Here is a 24,223-nt window from a genome sequence, read left to right as displayed (position 1 = left end):
GAGTAGTCACGAAGCGTCAGGAAGGTGAACAGTACACACCTACAAGAGGTGTACCTCAAGGGTCAACATTGGGTCCTGCCCTCTTTAACCTATCCGTCCGAGCTCTGCCATCATGTACCATCACGAGCAAGGTTCGGCAGTTTGCAGACGACGTGTCTATGTATAAGGCAGGTACGAACTTGCAGCAACTCACTGATGATCTCTCTGCTGACATATCTGTCATCAGAGAGTACCTACGTGACCGAGGTCTCAAACTTAATGACTCCAAGACTCAAGTTATCATCGTAAGACAAAAAAAACAAAAAAAATGTGTTCCTCCTAACACCTGCCTTCGGCTAGGCGATGTCCTCATATCCCCAACACCAACGGTGAAGTATCTTGGCCTCACCATTGACGAACATCATAGGCTATCATTCTCCTCGTACAATAATAATAATAATAATCTTATGTCACTGAAGTTGAGAAAAAGGTCGGAACAAAACTTGCCATGTTCCGCAAGATCAGGGACAATCTGACACCGGCTGCGAGAAAGACCTTCTACTGCTCATTTATTCAAGCACGCCTTGAGTATGGTTCTAATACGTTTGCGGTACACTGCCTTCACACCACACAACATGATAGACTAACTCGTATTGCTAACCGCGCTGTTAGGATTGTTTTTGGTTTCCCGTGGCACTATGATGTTTCAGTCGTACACACCAGATATGGCCTTGCTCCTATTGCACTGCGCTATCAGCTTAAACTGTATATTCTTGTCTTTCGGGCCCTACGGCTACGTGGCATGTGTAGCACTCTGCTCTCTGATTGCTTCTGCCTTCGTTCTGCCACAACACACACACAGCTGCCCGTACACGTTCCCAGTCCATAGATTCACTTGCTCTGCCTAAAGCACGCAATCGTTATGGCTTATTCGCTTTGAGCTTTCTGGCTTCTGACCGCTGGAATTCTCTTCCAGATGACATTCGCTCTTGCTCCGCAAATCTGTACGTGACCACATAGGGTACCCTGTAAAAAGGCCTTAGGCCTGTACTGTGGGGATTGCCCTATTCAAAATTTAAATAATAATAAACTCAGATGGAGAGCCAAGGTTTAATTTATACAAAAAGAGAAAGACCAAGGAACTACAAGGATTAGTTACACTATACTGTCCACTAACACCACCAGTTACTAAACAATCAGTTCATGCGATAACATTGCACGACGCTGCAATGTCGATGACGATACTGGTAAGACCATTGGACAATACGGTCAAACCACGATTCAAGAACGCAAAGCAACATTCCACACAACTTGCGTGGCTCAAAAGATCTTTTGATAACCAATAACGCGGAAAATTCCGCGTCCGCGGAATCGCGGTATCCTGTGGGGACAGATTAGTTTCGTACTCCGGAACATTTCACTGCTCGAAAACGACGTATAAAAAATCCGTAGCGCCTCTACGGATTTTGGCACGAAAAATCGTACTCCGGAACCTCTCTATTGTAAACCAAACTAGTCTTGTCCTTCGTGTCCTGCGTCCCGGGGAACGGAATGGCTGAGATTCCGTAACACCAGCCTTCAGGGCTCAGTAAATCATCGATAAAATAAGGGGAAATAAGCGTGCGCGTGCGTTTTCACCTTTTGTAGAGGGAGTCAGGTTCAATTCATCAAGTGTACCAGGCAGTAGTTGCCATCAGGGAGTCGTAACTGGTTATGATTGTACTCTTGGTGCGACTTATAATCGGGGAAATACGGTAAATAACAGGGGCGTAGCAGCCGATCCGGCCGGTCCGGCTTGAGCCGGACCACTTTTTCGCCCAGAAGTGCCCAGAATGCAGGATTTTGAACCCTAATTTCAAAATTTTCCCGGGGGCGGGATACCCCAGACCACCTCCAACGGCGGTGCTACGCGCCTGAATAAGTAGAACATTGTACTCCGTGATATCGAGCTGAGCACAGTCCGATCGGAGATGGCTGTCCAGAGGCAGAGACACTCAGGGCGCTCACGCGGAGTAGAACAGCAGTGGTGTGTTACCTTCAGGGAGTTACGTCCCCCTCGGGGGTGAGGTATATTACCCCCTCGGGGGGTGAGGTATATTACCCCCTCGGGGGTGAGGTATATTACCCTCAGGAAGCTCCTGTGGGGAGGTAGGCTTGAGCCAGGGAGTCGGTTTATACGACTCCCTGGTTTGAGCGAGCATTCTTCCACATGTATGTCCAGTATGTTCGGGTGTGTGTTCAGGTGCTTTTAACCCTTTTCCGTGCTCAAGTCGAGGCCCTGCCTCCCTGGCGTCTGTCTGGCGTGGATGTGTGTGTGTGTGTGTGGGGGGGGGGGGGGAGGGGGAACACCAGTGCTATTAGGCTCGGGTTCTGCACGTCAAGAACACACCATTCGTCCCCATATTGCCTCGGATGAACCGCGGTGAGCACGGCAAGACAGCATGCAGATGTCCTTTATCGCAGAATCGTTCCTGTAGCTTGTGCACAACAGCGTGAGAAATCCAGACTCGAGTCCTTGTCATCGCGACTGCATGCTTGCCCTGTAATCTGCGCCAAGCTGCCTGGGCGGCTTAGTTTGGCTTAGTATGCAGTCAACAGTAATAATATAACTACACGTATGATACAGTAATAATATAACTACACGTATGATAAAGTAATAATATAACTACACGTATGATACAGTATATACAGAAGCCTTGCTTGGTAGTTTAACATGTTTTTCGATTTTGACAGCATGTTACAAGGCGAGGACGCGTAGTGCTCCTGACTACAACCATAACCCGGTTGGCAGAGTCCCGGTCTTGCGACCATTTGAACCGTATTGGGAAAACCCAGGTTCGGACCCTCGTTACTCTACGGGTTGGTAGGATTTTTATAATTTTCGTTTTTTGTGTTGTAGAAGTCGTCGTGTTGCCGCCGTAGTATTGTTCACGTTGCTGCCGCTGCAGGGATCACGTCTGGAAGGATTTGTGATGTTATTTTCTTGTCTTCCTCTGTAATTAAATTATTTGTAATTTATATTTCTTTTTTCTTTTGTTCTTTTGTTCTTTTTCTTTTTTCTTGTCTTTTTCCAACTTCTGCCCATGGCGTCCTTCTCTCAGCTCGTCAGCTGTAACAGTCATAGTCATCACCATGACGACTGTTGTGAGAAGGTGCTCGCTGCCGACGGGGTTGGTGATGTCCCGACGAGGCCATGGGTAGGCCTTCACCACGTCGGAACACCCCGTCTGCACGTTGGTGTTGTGGTCTGGGTGTTGATGGACGTTGATGTTGTTGTAATAGTTGTTGTCGTTGTAATTGTCGTTGTTGTTGTTGTTGTTGTTGTTGTTGTTGTTGTTGTTGTTGTTGTTGTTCTCCTTAGTGTTGTTCTCGTTGTTGCTGTTGGTCTTGGTAATACTAATAGTCTTGTTCACGGACCTCATGAATTCCACAAATAAAACAGAGTCATATTTCTTAAATCAGCTTCAGGGTTACTTTTCCTTCAATTATGAATGATTTGTGGAATGTTGCAATTGGTAACATGGAAACATAAGTTCAGTGCAGCGTCCAGGATGTTGTACCTCACCTGAACAACATCCTGGACGCTGCACTGAACTTATGTTTCCATGTTACCAATTGCAACATTCCACAAATCATTCATAATTGAAGGAAAAGTAACCCTGAAGCTGATTTAAGAAAATTTAATATGACTCTGTTTTATTTGTGGAATTCATGAGGTCCGTGAACAAGACTATTAGTATTACCAAGACCAACAGCAACAACGAGAACAACACTAAGGACAACAACAACAACAACAACAACAACAACAACAACAACAACAACAACAACAACAACAACAACAACAACAACAACAACAACAACAACAACAACAACAACAACAACAACAACAACAACAATCAACGACAATTACAACGACAACAACTATTACAACAACATCAACGTCCATCAACACCCAGACCACAACACCAACGTGCAGACGGGGTGTTCCGACGTGGTGAAGGCCTACCCATGGCCTCGTCGGGACATCACCAACCCCGTCGGCAGCGAGCACCTTCTCACAACAGTCGTCATGGTGATGACTATGACTGTTACAGCTGACGAGCTGAGAGAAGGACGCCATGGGCAGAAGTTGGAAAAAGACAAGAAAAAAGAAAAAGAACAAAAGAACAAAAGAAAAAAGAAATATAAATTACAAATAATTTAATTACAGAGGAAGACAAGAAAATAACATCACAAATCCTTCCAGACGTGATCCCTGCAGCGGCAGCAACGTGAACAATACTACGGCGGCAACACGACGACTTCTACAACACAAAAAACGAAAATTATAAAAATCCTACCAACCCGTAGAGTAACGAGGGTCCGAACCTGGGTTTTCCCAATACGGTTCAAATGGTCGCAAGACCGGGACTCTGCCAACCGGGTTATGGTTGTAGTCAGGAGCACTACGCGTCCTCGCCTTGTAACATGCTGTCAAAATCGAAAAACGTATGATACAGTAATAATATAACTACACGTATGATAAAGTAATAATATAACTGCACGTATGATAAAGTTTGAAGAAGGGCTGAGGCTTCCTGCAGCTTCATCTGTGAAAAGAATTCGGGTGGACACACCCATTCCCATAGCGCTGCATATCACATCCGAACCAGTTCCGTTATTTTACAACGTTTCGGCACTTGGCCATCGTCAGGTAATAACAATGAATACCGTGGAAGCCACACAAGAGCAGTATATACGCAGAGTGTAGCGCCAAAAAAGATGCGAATTATGTCACCTAGTATGACAGAGAGAGAGAAAAGGCGCAACTAGCACATCACGGAGGAGAAGCAGCAGAAGGTAGCGCGCATTGTGCTCTGTGAATGGCGTTACGCAGAGTGTAGCGCCAAAAAATAAAATGATGCGAGTTATGTCACCTCTATACAGGGGGGGGGGGGGGGGGGGGGGAGAAGGTGCAACTGTGCACATCACGGAGAAGAAGAGCGCGCCGTTGTGCTCTACGAAGTGAGGGTACATGCCAAATAATTATGGTGTTAATTCTAGCACAGGATCTAGGAGGGGAGCACGGAGCCCCATGAGTCAATGCACTATGAGGTTAAAACTTCAATGCCAAACTGTTACCACCAGGGACGCGATGAGGCATCAGGAATAGAATGGTTTTGAGTGACCCGCCTCATATTACAGTCGTCCCTCTCTAATCCGGCACTTTATAATCCAGCACCCTCGATAAACCAGCACAATTTTCAGTAGCCAAAATGTCCTCTTCATGCACATTGCAGCAGTAAATCAGATTTGTTAATCCAGCACCCTCCCTAATCCAGCAGATTTTCGTGGCACAAATGGTGCCGGATTATAGAGGGACCACTGTATAATTATTCAGTGATATTGAAGTAGCAGCAGGGGAAGCTGAGAAAATTCACAACAAATCCCATCCGGTGCTTATGTTCACATGGGGCTTGGCATCACGAATCTCAATCGCCTCGCGCAGTTTGCGACGGGCTCGATCAGGCTCTCTTCCATGGGGCTCCGTGCTCCCCTCCTAGATCCTGTGCTAGAATTAACACCATAATTATTTGGCATGTACCCTCACTTCGTAGAGCACAACGGCGCGCTCTTCTTCTCCGTGATGTGCACAGTTGCACCTTCTCCCCCCCCCCCCCCTGTATAGAGGTGACATAACTCGCATCATTTTATTTTTTGGCGCTACACTCTGCGTAACGCCATTCACAGAGCACAATGCGCGCTACCTTCTGCTGCTTCTCCTCCGTGATGTGCTAGTTGCGCCTTTTCTCTCTCTCTGTCATACTAGGTGACATAATTCGCATCTTTTTTGGCGCTACACTCTGCATATATACTGCTCTTGTGTGGCTTCCACGGTATTCATTGTTATTACCTGACGATGGCCAAGTGCCGAAACGTTGTAAAATAACGGAACTGGTTCGGATGTGATATGCAGCGCTATGGGAATGGGTGTGTCCACCCGAATTCTTTTCACGTATGATAAAGTAATAATATAACTACACATATATACACATACGTGGTCATCAACAGTCATCCATGCAGCCTTGCAGGTGCCAGAGTCCAACACAGATCAACGTTAGCCGAAACTCTCGAAGTCTCGATTGCTGTTATTTCTTCCCGCGGGTTTGTTGAGTGGATTGTGAGTGCAGACCTCACTATGGATTACACCAGTCCTGTTCGTTTACATTACACAGGCATATTCCGCTCATTCCGCTCATCGGAGAACTTCAAAATCTGGGTCCAGAACGTGCAATCGAATGCGCCCAGAACACATGGGATCACTGGCAACGGATAGGATCACCTGCACGTACCGTTGTGCACTCCACAGTCCAACACAGAACGAAAATACTGGCGTGCGCCTTGTTGCAAAACAACCACATTTTACCAGCAAAGTCACGGCCAGTTCAGGATTAGTCACACATGCACCCCCCACACTCGCAAACCTATACACACTCTCTCGCGCACCTACCAACTACACACGTACACACCACCGCACGCACATGCACGCGCGCACTCACACACACACACACACACACACACACACGATGCACGCACGAGACTCGTCTAGATTCGTATTAAACAGTGTTTTGTTGCTATAAAACTGCATAACGTTAAGGCTGTCACAATACGCACTGCTGCGCGAGTGCCTAAGCAGCACACAGAGTGACGGAGAAGGTTGGCAGAGGACACGGGAAGAACACATCTGGTTATAAGTTAGAACTAGTAGAAACATAATAGGTCTTAGTCGTCACACCGCCTGGCACTAGAAAACAATCAATGGAAGTAAAGGAAAAACGGCGGTGTGGATCTACTGCTAATCGTGACCAAGACTATCAAAGGAGTTAAAAAAAATGCCCGCAAAGCAAGAGTTGAAGATGTCATGCAAAAGATCAAGTGCGGAAACGAAAATTTAATGGTTAAAAGTTAAAAAGCGAGAACACTATGTCAATCTCGAAAAGCAAGAAGATGAGAAAAAAAAGAAAAAAAAAGAAACCGATTAGGCCAGGAACAGTCAGTGAAAATGTCTAGGCATAAATAAAGACTCAAGACGAAAAGAAGCGAGAAAAAAAGTGAGCATTATCTGCAACCCTGAAAGGGAAAAAAAGGGGAGAAAAGCAGAGAATTAAAAAATGTTACTAAGACATGAGGAAACGCTGTGCCGACATGAGTTGTTTTAGAGAAACTTTGCGCCGGTACGAGAGAAACTTTGACAGGTCAATGACAGCATGAAGGGTAAGTAAACATGACAGATGACAGATGATAGAGAAGTAGCTGTCATCAGTAAATACAGCATGAGCAGAGAGGACAAGTGCCCAATCCAGTGTGAGGATGACAGCACTGCACGAAGACCAGTTATTGGCCAGACATTTCTGGTTCATATACAGCTCAAGAACAGCGCATAGAGACGGAGAGAGTGTGCGCAAACACGCAGAGAGTGCAGATTGCAGATTGGAATATGATGGGGACTAGTGTTGCTCGTGTGAGCAGAGCATGTGCAACAAATCCGTGTCTTGCAAGGCAACACAGTACCCATGCACAAGAGCGGGAGAGAGTGCAGGTCAACAACTGATTCATATTGATAGGTGCATGTGTACGTGTGTGTGTGTGTGCGTGTGTGTACGTGTGTGTGCGTGTGCGTGTGTGTGTGTGCGCGCGTGTGTGTGCGTGTGTGTGTGTATGTGCTGTGCTAGATAGGTTAGGGCGGAGTGTGTGTGCTGGGGGGGGGAGATAAGAGCGGAGGAGGGGGGAGGGGCAGGAGGGGGGGGGGGGGGAGAGAGAGTTAGGTCAGAATCAGATGTGAGAGGGTTATGAAAAAAAACGTTTTTTCTGGTTATTAAGCAGGCCAAGTGTATAGTGAAAGTCCGAGCCAGTCCAGTACCAATGGCGATTTGTCCAAAGTACTAGTACATAATGTTATAGCCACACACATACATACGTACATGTACACACACACACACACACACACACACACACACACACACACACACACGCGTGCGTGCACGCTCACACATACGAGAGCACTCACCTCGCTACAAACAAGCAGGCTCTCGCACATACACACACACCGCCCTAGCGATGGCTCACACGAAGACAGGCGGTGTGATGCTCACGTTACTCCAATCCAAAGCTGGACGTCTCTTCAATAGCCAGTGTTAGCTTCTCGATAAGTTGTTTGTAAGTTTCATACGCAGGCAAGTCCAGACGGTTGAAACATGTATGAGACCTGATGAAAGACAGACAGTCAATGCATAACACACACAGTGTCAATGCATACAACAGTGTGTCAATACATATCGGCATGCACATGTGCACACACACACACGTACACACACGTACACACACGTACACACACACGTACACACACACGTACACACACACACGTACACACACACACCATGTACATACACACACACGGAAATACCCGTGACCAACTGAGAAAATATCACCCTGTGTAAACACGGTGTAGACCAGCTGCAGGCTTGCAGAACACGAAAGTAACAATCACAAGGTGTTGCCTTTCACACATACTTGTACTTGTACTTGTTGCTCACTGCCAAAACTGGTCACGTGGGTCTCCCCGGGAGAGGGGAGAGAGACTCAAAAGGAATCTTGGAAAGATGACTCAATTGGCTATTGAACCGCCCAACGGCCGACACCCCCTGAAATCCCCAAAACTCTGGGTGGACTTGAAAATGATCCCACTTATGGGCTCACCACACCTCAGTAAGTGGGTGAGGACAAGGTGCAGAAAAAGGATTGGCGGCATCAGGGTATCCGTCCCGGGATCCAACTGCAGTTACCCCTGCCCCCAGTGAAGGTAATACTTGCTACTAGTGTGGGTGGCCAAATCAGAGTGGATCTGATACAAGCTTCACTAGCACCATGATTACACAAGAGCCTTTCACACATACTTCCTCCGCGTCATCGAAATTGTCGCAGTTTGACTAGTGACTTGTCACTTGTTACTGACAACTCCATAAGCTAAACCATTCAAAACTTATTACACAGTATGATAGTCTGAAGGCTAGAGTAACGTTCCAGAACAGTTGGAATGAGAAATTTCACGCAGAGATGAAGGCCTCGTCGTCGTTGATGTCAATGGACGCAAAATATCGTTCCAAAATAATTCAAGGAAGGTTGCAAGTTGGTCGCGCCTCATCTCAAACGCTTCGACTTTCTCAACAGGACAAGACCTGCTATGCTTGTCGTCTGCTAGCTCTGGATGATTTCTACTTCACCACCAACGAAGTAAGAATGCACGATCGTTGCGAGGTTGATTACCATCGGCGGAATCACCTCGATCTTGAAATGAACTTTTTTTAGCCGTGGCATGCCCATTTATTTTAGCTGTGTGGTCACAGCTCATGCAGGTAAGTGTACTGTCACGTCCAGCGCGCCCTCTTTTTCTGCATCACTGGTACGGCATCTGCGCGTGCATCACTAGCACAACGTGTAGAGTCTACACGGCTCTTGCAGGTACAATCATGTACTGAGTGTCTCAGCCAGAGCGACAAATTTTATCGCTGTTGCATACATTTAGTTTGCTGACCCCTCGATGTTTCTCCAAGCGCTGCTACTTGTTCCACGAAGTCATTCTCACCCCAGCTAAGGTAAAACAGTGATGAGGCTTGAGTGAATGGCCATAAGCACGAGAAATGTGCGGGCTGCAACGCCTGACTGATCTCAACGAGTCGAAATTACCATCGCAGCGACATCAGCGAAGAAATCGCATCTAGTTCAAAGATGTCAGCTTCCAATAACAGAAAATAGAACTTTGCCGTCACCCTCTACTGATGACTATCGCCTATGTCCAATTCCTTGCCTCTGGTACGAGTGCTGGTGAGTAAATTCCCCGTTTTATGTCAAAAGTCAAACTGCGACAATTTCGATGACGCGGAGGAAGTACATGGAAGACAAGGTCCACATTTACCAGGATTGGCGACGGCAGCAAACTGGTGGCAGTATACACGCTTGAAACGTGTTTCTTGTCATGTGATCTTGCAGGCCATTCACACGACGTCAAGAGTACATAACCCTCCAGAGTGCGCAACGCCTGATCCAGCTCTCCATAGGGTCTTGGTCGAGCGTAATCGGATCTTTGCGTCATAATACCGTACACATCTGAGGGGAACCCGGGAAGTGGTGGGGACTCTCGGATCAAAAACAACGATGCCCTGTCTCGAGACTGGCCTTGCGCTGGTGTGAAGTGTACGCATGACATCAGAAGATCCGACTACGCTCAACCAAGACCCTATGCAGAGCTGGATCTGGCGTTACACACTCTGGGGAATTCTGAACTCTTGACGACGTGCAAACTCACTTTTATCGTACTGTTTCCAAGGATTTCTACTCGTACACGAAAACTTGGACACGTGCAACTGATTTTTGAACATGACCGGTGGCCTTGTGCACACGATCAGACTTAGCAAGTGAGCAAAAGTGTCGGTTGTTGAAAGTGCGCGCTGCAAATGTAGTGAGTGAACTATTATTTCAAAAGGGAAGATTCAAATATCCCGGCATTTTCAGGAGGTCACTATGGGTGCATTGAAGCGTGCAAAGTTTGCCCAGCACCGTGTGAACTGGATCATGGTTTGCAAGTGACTTCGCCGTCACACACGTCCATGTGTTTGCACGTAGTGTGAATGGTCTATAAAAGGGCATAATAAACACAAGTACAACGATAAGGTGTGTGTATTGTCATGTGACTTGAGTTATAAGATGTCGACTCATAGCTGCTTACCTTGGGAGGCTAGTGATGGCGCCCCAGCATTCTATGGTGAACTTGCGGGGACCACTGCTACCGCGCAGGGCTCCAAAGCCCTCAAACGGAATACTGGACGTGCCCGTCACAAACTACAACATGTAGAACACACACACACACACACACACATATACACACACACACATATACACACATATACACACATACACACACATATACACACATACACACATACAAACACACACCCACACATGCACTCATTCACACACACACACACACACACACACACACACACACACACACACACACACACACACACACACACACACACACACACGCACACACACGTACACAAACACACACACACGCACAAGAAACCTCATGAATAACGACAACTCACACACATTCTCAACCCCACCCTTCCCCATGCCCATTTGACAGTCATTCTTCACAAGGTAAACGGAGACTCCCTCGATTTAGGCTAAGGCCTGTGGAGAATCCATAAATACAAATACAATACAATTGCCTCTGACAAGGACACTGGCAGCTACCGATACACATTTACTAGTAAGCAGGACCAACTTGTTGGCCGCCAACGTGTGTTTACTGCTGAGAGAAGGTAATGCGTATACCCTCCATATCATACACAAACTGTATGAAAGTCATGTGTACACCCCGCTCCATATCATACACAAACTGTATGAAAGTCATGTGTACAGCCTCCATATCATACACAAACTGTGTGAAAGTCATGTGACTACCCTCCATATCATACACAAACTGTATGAAAGTCATGTGTACAGCCTCCATATCATACACAAACTGTATGAAAGTCATGTGTACAGCCTCCATATCATACACAAACTGTATGAAAGTCATGTGTACAGCCTCCATATCATACACAAACTGTATGAAAGTCATGTGACTACCCTCCATATCATACACAAACTGTATGAAAGTCATGTGACTACCCTCCATATCATACACAAACTGTATGAAAGGTTAGGGTATGGAAACTGCTTCTGCAGGTCCTGTCATAGGTAAGCAGGACGCTGACAACCCCAAGCAGGACACTGACAACCCCATGCAGACACCGACAGGGGAGCAGTACCAAACAAACAGTACACAATTCTCCAAGGACATCTATGCTGCTGTGGGCAATACCTGTAGAAGACGCAGACGACTCTCGTTGTTCATCTTGCGGATGGCCACCCAGAACTTCTTGATCACTGGGTGCTCTTGATGATAACCTGTGGGTAGCAAGCAAAACAACACAGTACTCAGTACACAGTACACAGTACTCAGTGCTCAGTACTCAGTACACAGTACTCAGTACACAGTACTCAGTACACAGTACACAGTACACAGTACTCAGTACCATTTATACTGTTAAGCACTGGTACACCAAGAATCTACGCAAACACACAATTAAGCTATGAATAAAACAAAAGGATGGACGGCCTTAACACACAGGGGAAAAATGAAATGAGTGTTGTGCGCTGTGACTTGGCGGTTCACATCAAAGGGTGATCGTCAGACATCAAACAACAATACGCCTGCCTCGGTAACCTGTACTGTGCAGTACGGGTATTTGACGCAAAACAATGGTCACTTAATTCAAGTTTATACACAGTAAACCCACCGGGCTTCGGACACAGAAATCTAGATTCTACCTCAAACTGTGCTCTACAGCAGTTGTCTTGCCAAGTGTCTATTGGGGATAGCAATCCCCCCCCCCCCCACACACATACAGTAAAACCTGTGACTAAAGACCACCCCCTGGGGGCCAGAGAAAGCGGTCTTTAGTGGCAGGTGGTCCTTAGATAGAGGTTTGCACCGCACAACCATATATGGGCCAGTGCATGCAATACCGTGTCTAAGGGCAAATTTTTGGAAATTTTTTTCTTTCTTGAAAATCAATCACAGGGGTCTAGAGAACACCTCTGTGGAAGATAAAGTTGAATATCACATTTGAAAGTACATAGAGACCATGATTTCTATGGCATTGTCCAACATAGAATATGCCTTGTATAATGTATCATCTACAGTGTCGCTGAAAGCAGCAACAGTTTTGCGTATCAGCCTCTAGCATTGGCCAAGACATTCAATGAAGGCTGCCTTGTTCTCCGGTCAAAACCGGGCAACATAGTCCAGCAAGTTCTTGCGGCGTTGAGCTAACAAGAACTCGCGTTATTTTTGTGCAAAGACAACAATGGTCACGGAGTGGTTCTGTTGCAGAATTCTTTTCATCCTATGCACGAGGAGAACGGATATCGTCCTGGAGCAGCTCACACTTGTTGCACACATCCATCCGTCGCGTCATGAACTCGATGGACTTGAACTTCTTAGTCCACAGATACAAAAAATATACGGTAACCCAGGGTTTGCGCTTCACCAGACTGCATGTTCCGAAAGGACAAACTTGTAGGCGACAGATGTAGGTAGGTTTATGGGAGATTCCTCACCTCTCCCTCTTGGTGCAGCAGACAGAGGGAGACTGAACACTAAGCTGTAGTTCAGAATAAACTGCTGCGCTCTGTCTCCCACTTCTGCACTAAATTATTCCAAGGCACATTGCCAGATTTCCATGTGCACCAGGGTGACAGCTATTGTTCTTCTTGTCCACTTGTACACACGCATGTTCTGCCAACCACATGGACCTGCATAAGCGCGGTTCCACACACGATGTATCCCATAACAGTTTATCCAAACGTGATGCACGTCCGTTCCGTTGCGGAAGCTGTCGACTGATGCACGACAGTCGACAGGATCGTCATGCGTGCAGCGCAGCCAGCACACCAATATAAAAAATGACGAGGTCCTTCGATTTCATCGCCGAGATTTAGTCGTCGTAGTGGAGGATTGCGCTCGACGTGAAGCTTCTGAAATGGTAGTTCCGAATGCAGCCAAAGCCTTCAAGAATCAGCGAGTCCACAGCGGCAATGCTCTGAGGCGCTTCCTGCTCATCGTCGCTTGCAGAGTCGACAGAATCTCCACCTAATTCATCCGCTCTCGACTCGCCTTCAACCTCAACGCAGGAGTCTTTCACTCCCGGACGCGTAGTTGGGGCTTCGTCAGAGTCAGTGTGAGCAGTACAGCTGCTAGTTGCCGACTGCTCCGACTCACGACTCGCCAAATAAATTGTCGTCTTCCTCCTCGATAGTAAACCTTGTCGATCTCTTAGGACGCGCCGACGATAGTCACGCGAGCGGTGCAGCTCAACCGACGTGCTGCTCGGCGTTTGCCACGAGTGTGTCTACTGAGAGGCCCTTCCTCAAGTACTACTTCCAACTCCTCCTGCGCCGCCACGTCCATGATGATTGCTGCAAGTCGATCGCTTGTCGCTTCTCTTGTCGTCTTGAGATCGATTAGGAATGTAGACAAGATCCGCGATCGAGCCACAAAAAAATATAACTCTTCTTTCCGAGCGATTTTCTCAAAATTCTGAAAGAAATCGGTTTCCCCCGAAGACACGTTTTCGCATGCACTGGCCCATATGAATGCGAGACCGTCCGTCCGTGCCTGGCGAAGTGGTCTGTAGTACCAGGCTGGTCGCTAGTGACGGTGGTCTTTAGCTACAGGTTTGACTGTACATGCGCACAATGTCATAGAGACATGCATGCTATGTGACTGACCAGATCTGTAAAGTGTGTTCTTCTGCCAGTCGTCCACATCCACCTCAACAGTACCAGCGATGGCTAACTCCAGCTCACGAGCATCAAACACTGACAGCAGATCGGCCTCTATCACCTGAGCACACACACACACATGCACGAAAACACATACACACGTACGCGCGCACCCCGCATGTACACACTCGCACACACGCATACAGACACACAGACACACAGACACACAAACAGAAATACCCATCATTTACATTAGCATCAGTACAGTGAGTATCATTCCGCGCCCACGCACGTAATGTTCAGCTGGATGGACTCACATGTCAACTTTCCTCAAATAGCAATACTCGGACTGTAGCGTCCGTTGTGACAATCCGCTTCTGTGCATTTCTACCCACTGGTAGATGCACACCTCACAAATGGATCAGAGTAGGGGGGAGGGGGGTCTCTTACAGCCCTTTCATAAAAAGATGATATCCTAGCTTTTGGCCATAAATGGGTCAAATTTTGAGATTTTTCACAATTGCTTTCTGCAATCCCCCATGGAATGCTCTTCCAATTATGTTTCTGAAGTCTATTTCTCCAAAATGCAAGCCATAACAAGAATAGGATTATGGCCAGGTTTCGCCCCAGGGAAAAGGCATGTGTGTGCGTGCGCGCGTGTGTTGCTGAGTGCGTGTTGCTGCGTGCGTGTGGGCGTGAGACAGAGAGAGAAACAGAGAGAGAGAGAGAGAGAGAGAGACAGAGAGAGACAGAGAGAGAGAGACAGAGAGAGAGAGACAGAGAGAGAAAGAGAGAGAGAGAGAGACAAGAAGAGCCATAGCAATATGCTCACCTCAGTAAAGCCTTTGAGTAGCACTTTGCGTTGTTCAGACACGCCTCTGTCCAATCTCCAGCGCACCAGCAGATCAATGTATTCACTCTTGTTAGCATCAGTAACTGCAATGTCCCCACCACCCGGTTTCAACTCATTCTGACTAGACTGAAAGACAGAAATAGTCAGCAAAAAAATCACGGTTTGCTTGAGATGAGTTAGACTGAGTTTTCAGCATCCATAGGAACTCCACCACCCTGCAAGATCTAAGGCACAGATGCAGCTCCTAAAGCAGTGGGAGATGAGTAGATCAGCCCACCAGCAACATGGTCAAAGACCGAAAATCCCATTCACTGCATCCAAAGTCAGCAAGTCACAGTGAAAACACAGTGGAAATCAGACGCTAACTTCAATCAGACAAAAATGGACTTTGGGAGCTGCGAAAGTCCCAGTTTGGGGAACAAATTTGGTTTTCTTGAACAGGAAGAATTACATTCCAAACAGGTTTACCAAAAGCAGGCTTGGACATGTACAGAGTGTTGTGTGCCTGCACGTCCTTGCGCAAAGCATGTAGCAAGTGGGTATTCTCACCTGGCCAAACACTTCCTCCTCCACGGTAAAGTAGAGGTCTAGACCAGCGTCGTCAATGTTGTTTTCCGATATCCAGGACAGACTGCGATGGTACTCTTCATCCACCGACTCAATGTCAGACAAGTCCATTACACTAGCAGAATAGGACAACATAGTTGAACACACCCACACACACACACACACACCCACACACACCCACCCACACACCCACACCCACACCCACACCCACACACAACAATGATGTCTGAGGAACATTACACACGCGCGCACAACAGCAGTGACGAGGACAAGAACAGCAGCAACAACAGGACGGGTAGCAACAGCAGCAGGACAGGGCAGCAGCAGCAGCAGCAGGACGGAGTAGCAGCAACAGGACGGGGTAGCAACAGCAGGACAGGGTAGCAACAGCAGCAGGACGGGTAGCAGCAGCAGGACGGTGTTCTTGGAACTGATAGAAATGTCTTTGTACATGTAATAGGGTTATCTGGTACATGTTTTTATTAAACACCCTTAGCAAAAAACGTTATGTTGTAACGGTATTATCGTAAGGGGGAAAATACCGTGATTTGGGTTCAACCTTTAGCAAGATGCACGCTATTTTTAATACGCTGTAGCCACGAGAATTGCTTTGATTTCGCGCGGTACAACCATTTTTGTCACCATATACGCGATACAAGGTGAAATGCGTACGGACTATGCAATATTTGGCCAAAACACGTACCGTTGGTCACAACGATAAATCAGCCCCCATAACGTTTATACGCTGCAGCTTCAACGCTATTTGGGTGATCAAGGTGCGAGTACCGTAAAAAATAGCGTTACCGTTGTTTGCTAAGGGTGTCTATTGTATTGCAAAAACGCATCTATCAGTTTAAGAGAGAATAACATGCATGATGACCTAGGTAAAAACAAAGCATAGTGAGGGCCCTGAGCATTCAAGCTCTCTTGTTGGTCAGTTAACTCCACTATGGGTTACTGCCCTGTATACGACAGCAAGAGTACATACCCCCCCCCCCCCTCCAAGAGTTAACTCAACTACCGTAGAATCCCGCGGATAAGCCCATGCTCGCGCATAAGCCCAGGGAAAGTTCGAACATCACAAGGCTTCGTCGTACAAACCCATGGGCCTAAGTCGTATCAAGAGTCCATAAATTATGGACTCTTGGTCGTACCATGTACATGTAGTTTTGTTTGTACATTTCAACACAATCATCGGTTGTTTTTGTCTGCACAGTGGCTTTCAGCAATGCACTTCTCACTTCCTTGGTACTTTTCAATAGCACAATTTTGGTGGTGTCAGCGTATAGGCCAATGCCCGCGTATAAGCCCATGTTCTCGTATAAGCCCACCGAAATGCCCTTGTGAAACAGATAAGCCCATGGGTAGGGATTTCAGTCACGTGATCTGCGGGGGCAAAAGTACCTTGACACGCATGCATGCATTTTGAATGCCAGGCATGGCACAGCTCAGAGCGGGGTCTTCGGCGTAGATTTTAGGTAGGGAGAGTGAGTTTATCGCCATTTTTATTGGCGCACCGTTGAAGAGTAGGTTTCAAGCTTTCGTTTGGTGCCTCACACGGCGAATTCGTGCCGATATTACGCATCTCGATAGATTCTTGTAGATTTCAAAGTCGCTTTTGAGGTGTTTGCCTTGGTTCCACACTCAAGCATCAGTCAGAATCAGATTCTACGGCATCGATTTAGTCAAGGTAGGTTCCTTCAGACGGCATGAAGGGTCGCGATCGGTAGCGGAAATTGTTTTGAAGTTGAACGCCATTACACAGTATGGAGGTGGAGAAGAAAGACGATTGGCTTCCGCCTTCCTCTGTGTTCATGGTGTTGTCCCGGGCAGTAGTTGAACTCTCGTTGAGGGCGAGAAGCAAAAATTATACCAAGTAAGTTAGCATAATTTGATTTTGCTAGTTGCAGCCGTGGATGGAAAGGATTTCGAGACGATGTGAAAATTGCCAGGAACAAAATCGGGCGTATCAGACAGTGGAGAAAATTTTTGCTGAAGAACAAGGCAAGTGACGACCTCAGTGAATTACTAAGTCATCCTTTTGAACTGCCTCTCAATCAAATTGTAAAGCAGATAACCACACACTGAACGAAAAATCGTATCTTGTGTCTGATTCTTGTCCAAGAAAGAAACATTGAACTGCAAGGACAATTGTGGGCTGCAGGGATTGCAAATTGCATGGATTGTATAAGTTTGGAAAATTATATCAGTGTTATCAAATTTCCACACCTGAGCAGTCGTACGTGCTGAGGTGTGGACATTTGCAACAGTTCATGTCCACGCTGGACCAGCCGTTGATGTCAGTGCTGAAGCAACAGTTGATGTTGATGCCGGCGCAGCAAATGATGGCGCTTTGGAGCCCGCACCCGACATAGCAGGTCTTGACCCTGTGTGTGGCACCAGACTTGATCTTCCATGTGTCATACAAGTGCGTGGTTGTTCCAGGCTGGTATTTTACTGAACTTATCTCTTATATTATAAATACTCACCGCTGGCTGGCTTCTGTGTACAATACTCAATAGCCTCTAGTATGATCGTTGTGCGGCTAATGACATTTTTATGTGCGTCTCTGACTCGTTGCAGCCGAAAACGGGCCCTGTGTGACATCAGAGCTTGCTGTCTACTCGTCTAGTTTCCCACGTGCATACTATATAACTTAAATGTTGTGTTTGCCGTATTTCTGTCATATTCCACCTATTACCATGTTGAATTATGCGTGAAATATACTGTTGCTAGGGCCGTTGCTAAGGACGCCATTGCTGCGGTCATTTGGAATTTTGAAAAAAAAACTTTTATCTTCCGTTCCGTCACAACCAGGGCCATCCTTGATCCAAGTTTGGCCACGATCGGATGAAGTTTATTTGTTGCTATGGTGTTGCTAGGGAGTATGGGAATTCCATTTTGTGCCATCCTGCAGATCCAATTTGTATGTGTGTTCATCAAGGTTGGTGCGCTATGTTTGAATGCTCATAACTTTGGAAATACTGCTTGGATTCCGTTCAAATTTTCTGTGGACAGTCCTTACACATAGATGCTTCAGGAAAACTTGTTAGTTGGAGCAAAGCGCTGCTCAGAAAAAAACGCCTGAAATCCCTACCATGGGCTTATCCGCGGGATTCTACGGTATGGGCTACTGCCCTGGCAGAATTTCAAGTTGACGTCATTTTTATGATGCAATGCGCATTGTACACGGATTATCAGAAGTAACCTGGACCTGTGGTGGACAAATCCCGATTTTATCCTGTACAGAGTAGATCAAGGAACGCGCATGATGCGTTCACACTCCGTACAAACAGCGTAAATCGATCGTGCGAGGAGCATTGTAAAAATGACGTCGACTTGAAATTCTGTCGGGACAGCAGGGAATGCGGGAGTTTCACACTCTGTGGGGGGTATGTACTCTCGACGATAGATGCTCAGATGCAAAAGGCACAGCTTACCATCCGAGTAAGAACTTGTAGAACGGCCGAGTGAAGAATGCATCGAGCAGTCGCTGGTGAATCAGAGCCAGCGCAATCACACGACCACAGAATCGAAACCTAGCAGTAGTTGTGCCGTCAGGGAGAGAACAGATGGACAAACGGACGGACAAACGAACAGACAAAGGGATGGACAAACCGATGGACAGACGGATAGACAGACAGACAGACAAACCGTCACACATGTACATACAATAAATGCAAGCACACAGAGAGACAGACAGACAGACAGACAAACAGACATGCAGACACACACAGAGAGAGACACACACAGAGAGAGAGACAGACAGAGAGAGACAGACAGAGAGAGACAGACAGAGAGACAGACAGACAAACAAACAGACACGCAGACACACAGAGAGAGACACAGAGAGAGACAGACAGAGAGACAGACAGACAAACAAACAGACAAACACAGGTTAGACACAGATGACACTGGGTAGAGACAGGCAGATACCAGAAAATAATATGGGCTGTGGCCACAATTTCACAGCTAGTGGAAATTTGGGAGTCTAAAGGAGAGGCAAAAGGAAAGGACTTACTGTAGCAAGAAGGAGCCACACACACACACACACACACACCCACCCACCCACCCACCCACCCACCCACACACACACACACACACTTGCTTACCAATCCAGAGCACCATCCACCATGGCTGACATTGGACTAATCTGCAGCGTGTACGTATCGTTGGCAGAGTACTCAAACAAACCATAGTACGGATTGAACACTTCCCTCGACAAGAGGAAGAAGAACTCACGACTTGGCCCGCCATAGTCCAGTCTAAGCAACACACACACACACACAGGACATACATGACATACAGATCAGTGGAAAGTTGCAAGGGAGAGCAGTACGCAGTACATGACAAACAGATCAGTGGAAGGGTGCAAGGGAGAGCAGTACGCAGTACATGACAAACAGATCAGTGGAAGGGTGCAAGGGAGAGCAGTACGCAGTACATGACATACAGATCAGTGGAAGGGTGCAAGGGAGAGCATCAGTATCAGTAGTGGCAGTACCATGACTTACCCTTCTTCTCCCTTAAACATGATTTCCAGCTTGGCCTTGGATAACGCCTTGGCGGGCTCCCTCATCAGTATCTGATAAGCCTCCTGCAATATGTTTTCACGCGTTACATTGATCCTATTTCAACCCAAACAGATGCACACACACGCATGCATGCATGCACACACGCACACACACACACATACACCACACACACACACACATACACCACACACACACACGCGCGCGCGCGCGCGCGCACATGTACGCACACAGGAGTGAAAGATGCACAGTTGTATATTTCGAAATTCGGGTGATCTTTTTGTTGGTTAGGTAAACTATTCCAGGAGTAGAGAAGAGTCAAATGCACAATTGTGTAGTTTGTGTACATTGGAATGCCGTGCTTTGTGAAATTCTAGCCTGGCCGTTCATCGGCGCTCCGTTCTCCGGCACCCGACAGTGCTGTATCAAGTTCGGCACCACCACCCCCAATCTCTCCACAGTAGGCAGGCATTAAGTGCTGCAGGGCTAACCCTGAAATTACAGTGTTCTTCTAGCCAGCAGGTAACACCCCTGCACAGTAAAGTGCTCGCAACTGAAATCCAACCCCTGGAGCAGCGCACTCACATTGCAAATACCCAGCGGCAAGGGATTGTAACACTACTGAACAGAATGATGTCATCAAACACTGGTACAGGGTGCCAGTTTTATAGTTAAATTATACTTTGGGTCGGATTTCACCGAGTGCAACTGTACTGGTAGAGAACAGGCTACTTACTTGAGAACACGTGGACCCTTTCCACAGCCACGGGTAGCCAGTTGTTTATTGAACTGCACCAGTCGACCACCAAAGTCTTGCCGATGACTGATAGATGCTGCTGTCCTGCCTTGAGACACGATACGCTGTTGTACTGTAGACGGACACACACACACACACACACACACGCACACACGCGCAAACACACACACACACACACACACACATGCCTGGCACACGCGTGGCACACACGAGGAAACAGAATGAAGTACAGCATGTGCGTCTGTGTTTGTGTAGTGTGTGTATGTGTGTGTGCGCGCATCGGTCTGTGAGTGAGAAATAGCAGAATAGTCAATTTAACCCTTTGAGGCCTATATTAGGGATACATGTATATCCGTACCAGTGCACATGTACAGGGTATACTTTTTCAAAGCCCAAACTCGCCGAACTCGCCAAACTCGCCAAACTGGCCGAACTGGCCAAACTGGCAAAACTCGCCGAACTCGACTGACCTTTGGCCAAATCGGACGATCGAAAGGTCACTCGGCATAACCATTTTCTCAGCTCGAAACAAAAGAAGGCGATCTGAGGTCGGAGAGTGGAGGTACGACGCTCGAACAAAATTCTCTCCCCGAAGTCAACTCAGGCGCATGCATTTTGAACTCATTTCTCGCTGTTTCCCCCTGGCTTGTGGCCCATGCAGCCACGGATAGTTCATGCCATCACAAAGGCATGTTTTCAGCTCCTGTGTTGAAAAAATTGAGCGCTCTGCGATACAATTTGTTTCTTTTCCCGCAGGCAGTCCCCCCCCCCCCCTCTCTCTCTCCCTCCCTCCCTCTCCCTCTCTCTCTCCTGGTGTGAATGTAGTCTGACACTTGGTAATTAGCAATGGTAGGCTTGTGCGCAAGAGCAAACGCACTGACACCTTCGACTACACTAGCTTCTAGATGTTTGCGTGACGTATGCATTATTTGCATTATTTGCCGTGAAAGGTGAGAGAGAGAGTGTATTCTCAGATGATGTTGTAGAAGAAGAGCACTGCCATGTTTATCCAGAATCAGTCACTGAAGAACGTGCACGTGTCCAGCATGTGAATCGTAAATGACCTCTCTGCGGCGTCTGCTGTCACCGAACCGCATGCACATAGAAAGTTTATCCAGCGAAAACTGACGTTTGATGTCCTTGGCCCACTGTGGAGTACATCGGTGTTCAAGAAACATCAGTGTTCCGTGATCATTGTGCTCATCACCGCACACAACACAGTGATGAACAGCATTGGTACTGCCGTACAAGACAGGTGGTGCCAGCAGCAGTGAACGCTGGAGGTCAAGAGTGCACCGATACAACCTTGAAGTCATCACCAGAGTGAGAACGTCGTCACAACGACGTCAGTGTTGCTGCCGCTACACGTATGACTACATAGTATATCATCACCAGAATCCCCAGCAACTGCAGAGATCTCTCTCGACAACATAAGGTAGCCACTGATCAGATACAGCCATGATGACGTCATCACCAGAATCACCAGCAACTGCAGAGATCTCTAGCACACCAGTGTCGCCAGGACTACATGTGCTGAGTAAGGAAGTGTAGTCGAGATAGGATTCCTTTCCATATTTCTCTCCTGTGATCACCTCATAATAATAGAGTACCATAATAATAAATATACAAGTACAAACTAGATACTCTGTGGTTTGAGAATGAAGAGGGAATTCTATCTCGACTATAGAAGGTAGGCACGGAACAAAGCATTTCCATGACTACGTACTGGATATCGAAGGTAGCCACTGATCACAGTGTGTTTACATGACACGTACAGTCATGCTGAGTAAGGACTGGATATCGAAGGTAGCCACTGATCACAGTGTGGTCACATGACAAGTACAGTCATGCTGAGTAAGGACTGGATATCGAAGGTGTAGGCACTGATCACAGTGTGGTCACATGACAAGTACAGTCATGCTGAGTAAGGACTGGATATGGAAGGTGTAGGCACTGATCACAGTGTGGTCACATGACAAGTACAGTCATGCTGAGTAAGGACTGGATATGGAAGGTGTAGGCACTGATCACAGTGTGTTTACAGGACTAGTAGATGCTGAGAGTAAGATGCACAACAACAGCCTGTCGTCCATCCCATCCGCCCTCTAATGCTGCCGGAGGACGCTCCGAACATCACCCGCCGCAAGGAAACGCATTCACAAACTAAATCTTGTCCACCAGTATAATCAATATGAGGGCAGTGTAGATCGAAATGATACCCTTATATCATGCTACAGTGCTTCAAGAAAATCTATGAAGTGGTATACGCTATGAAGTGGTATACAAAGGAAACGCACAACCACTAAAGCCGTCGCTCCTCCGCAGGGGCCAAGGCCGATTGCGTCGTCAGCGGGAGTCACAAGTCAAGCTTTCTTCTCCGTCTACTCCACGCCACTTCGACAAAGTCGGGCACCAGGTGGAGGTGGTTGTGTCAGAATATGAACTCTCCAACCAGTGGCAAGTGAAGTGAAACCCCGTGAATCAAAAAGTGCAATGATTTGGGCTCCAAAATGTCAAAATATAATTAAATATTTCAGCGGAGATGCCCCCCCCCCCCAGGAGCAAATTATACTGTAAAAGCCATTATTCTAACGACCAGCATATAATATTAATGATTTCCAGTAATTGTTGTTTAACGGGTACCAAAGGTAACGATTCTCGCTCATTCTCAACGCCCAATGGCAACAGTATGTATCGATTTCTGTTTAACGATTGCTATTTTGACGACAGATTTCTCCTCGTTAACTCGTTAGGATTAGCTCTTTATATAAAGCTTTCACAGTACTCGAGATGGCTGCCCGTATCACCCCAACATTCCTTCCGACATCCCAGAATGCGTTAGCAGGAAAACCGTATACAGTCGTCCCTCTCTAATCCGGCACCTTTTGCAACGGCATTTTCTGCTGGATAAACAAGGGTGCTGGATTATCAAATCCTGCCCTCCAACCCGGCCCACCTATTAACATACATGTTTGCGTCGTACGTCAGAACGTAGGGATTTTCTGTGTCAATCCAAGTACTTTGTGGAATGCATGTCTATAACATACACTTGGGAATACCCCATGCACTGGCATAGGATACTCCCAAGTGTATGTTACATGTGTTGTGTATGTTACAATGCTCCCTGACGGTATGCGATGTACAACTGCTGGATTAGAAAAT

General features: G+C 47.0%; 1 protein-coding gene across 2 annotated transcripts in view; it reads right to left on the bottom strand.

The window, feature by feature from the left end:
- Positions 1 to 6,559: 6,559 nt before the first annotated feature.
- Positions 6,560 to 24,223, bottom strand: part of LOC135827418 (mucin-19-like) — a 49,836-nt gene continuing 32,172 nt past the window's right edge. Inside the window, exons 22-32 of one of the 2 annotated variants that reach the window (XR_010555443.1) lie at positions 21,041 to 21,173; positions 20,287 to 20,400; positions 19,885 to 20,037; positions 19,213 to 19,311; positions 15,755 to 15,887; positions 15,185 to 15,331; positions 14,359 to 14,473; positions 11,888 to 11,973; positions 10,742 to 10,854; positions 8,027 to 8,224; positions 6,560 to 7,089 (exon numbers count right to left, since the gene is read on the bottom strand). Coding sequence is in view for 1 of the 2 variants with exons in the window: in XM_065339906.1 (XP_065195978.1) it covers positions 8,113 to 8,224; positions 10,742 to 10,854; positions 11,888 to 11,973; positions 14,359 to 14,473; positions 15,185 to 15,331; positions 15,755 to 15,887; positions 19,213 to 19,311; positions 19,885 to 20,037; positions 20,287 to 20,400; positions 21,041 to 21,173 (1,205 nt within the window). In the remaining variant the exon portion in view is untranslated. The remainder of the gene's footprint in view (positions 7,090 to 8,026; positions 8,225 to 10,741; positions 10,855 to 11,887; positions 11,974 to 14,358; positions 14,474 to 15,184; positions 15,332 to 15,754; positions 15,888 to 19,212; positions 19,312 to 19,884; positions 20,038 to 20,286; positions 20,401 to 21,040; positions 21,174 to 24,223) is intronic. The other variant, XM_065339906.1, reaches the window with a different exon arrangement.

Source organism: Sycon ciliatum, chromosome 11 (assembly GCF_964019385.1).
Source record: "Sycon ciliatum chromosome 11, ocSycCili1.1, whole genome shotgun sequence".
In the NCBI taxonomy this organism is placed as follows: domain Eukaryota; kingdom Metazoa; phylum Porifera; class Calcarea; order Leucosolenida; family Sycettidae; genus Sycon; species Sycon ciliatum.
This window is presented reverse-complemented; position numbering and strand designations above follow the sequence as displayed.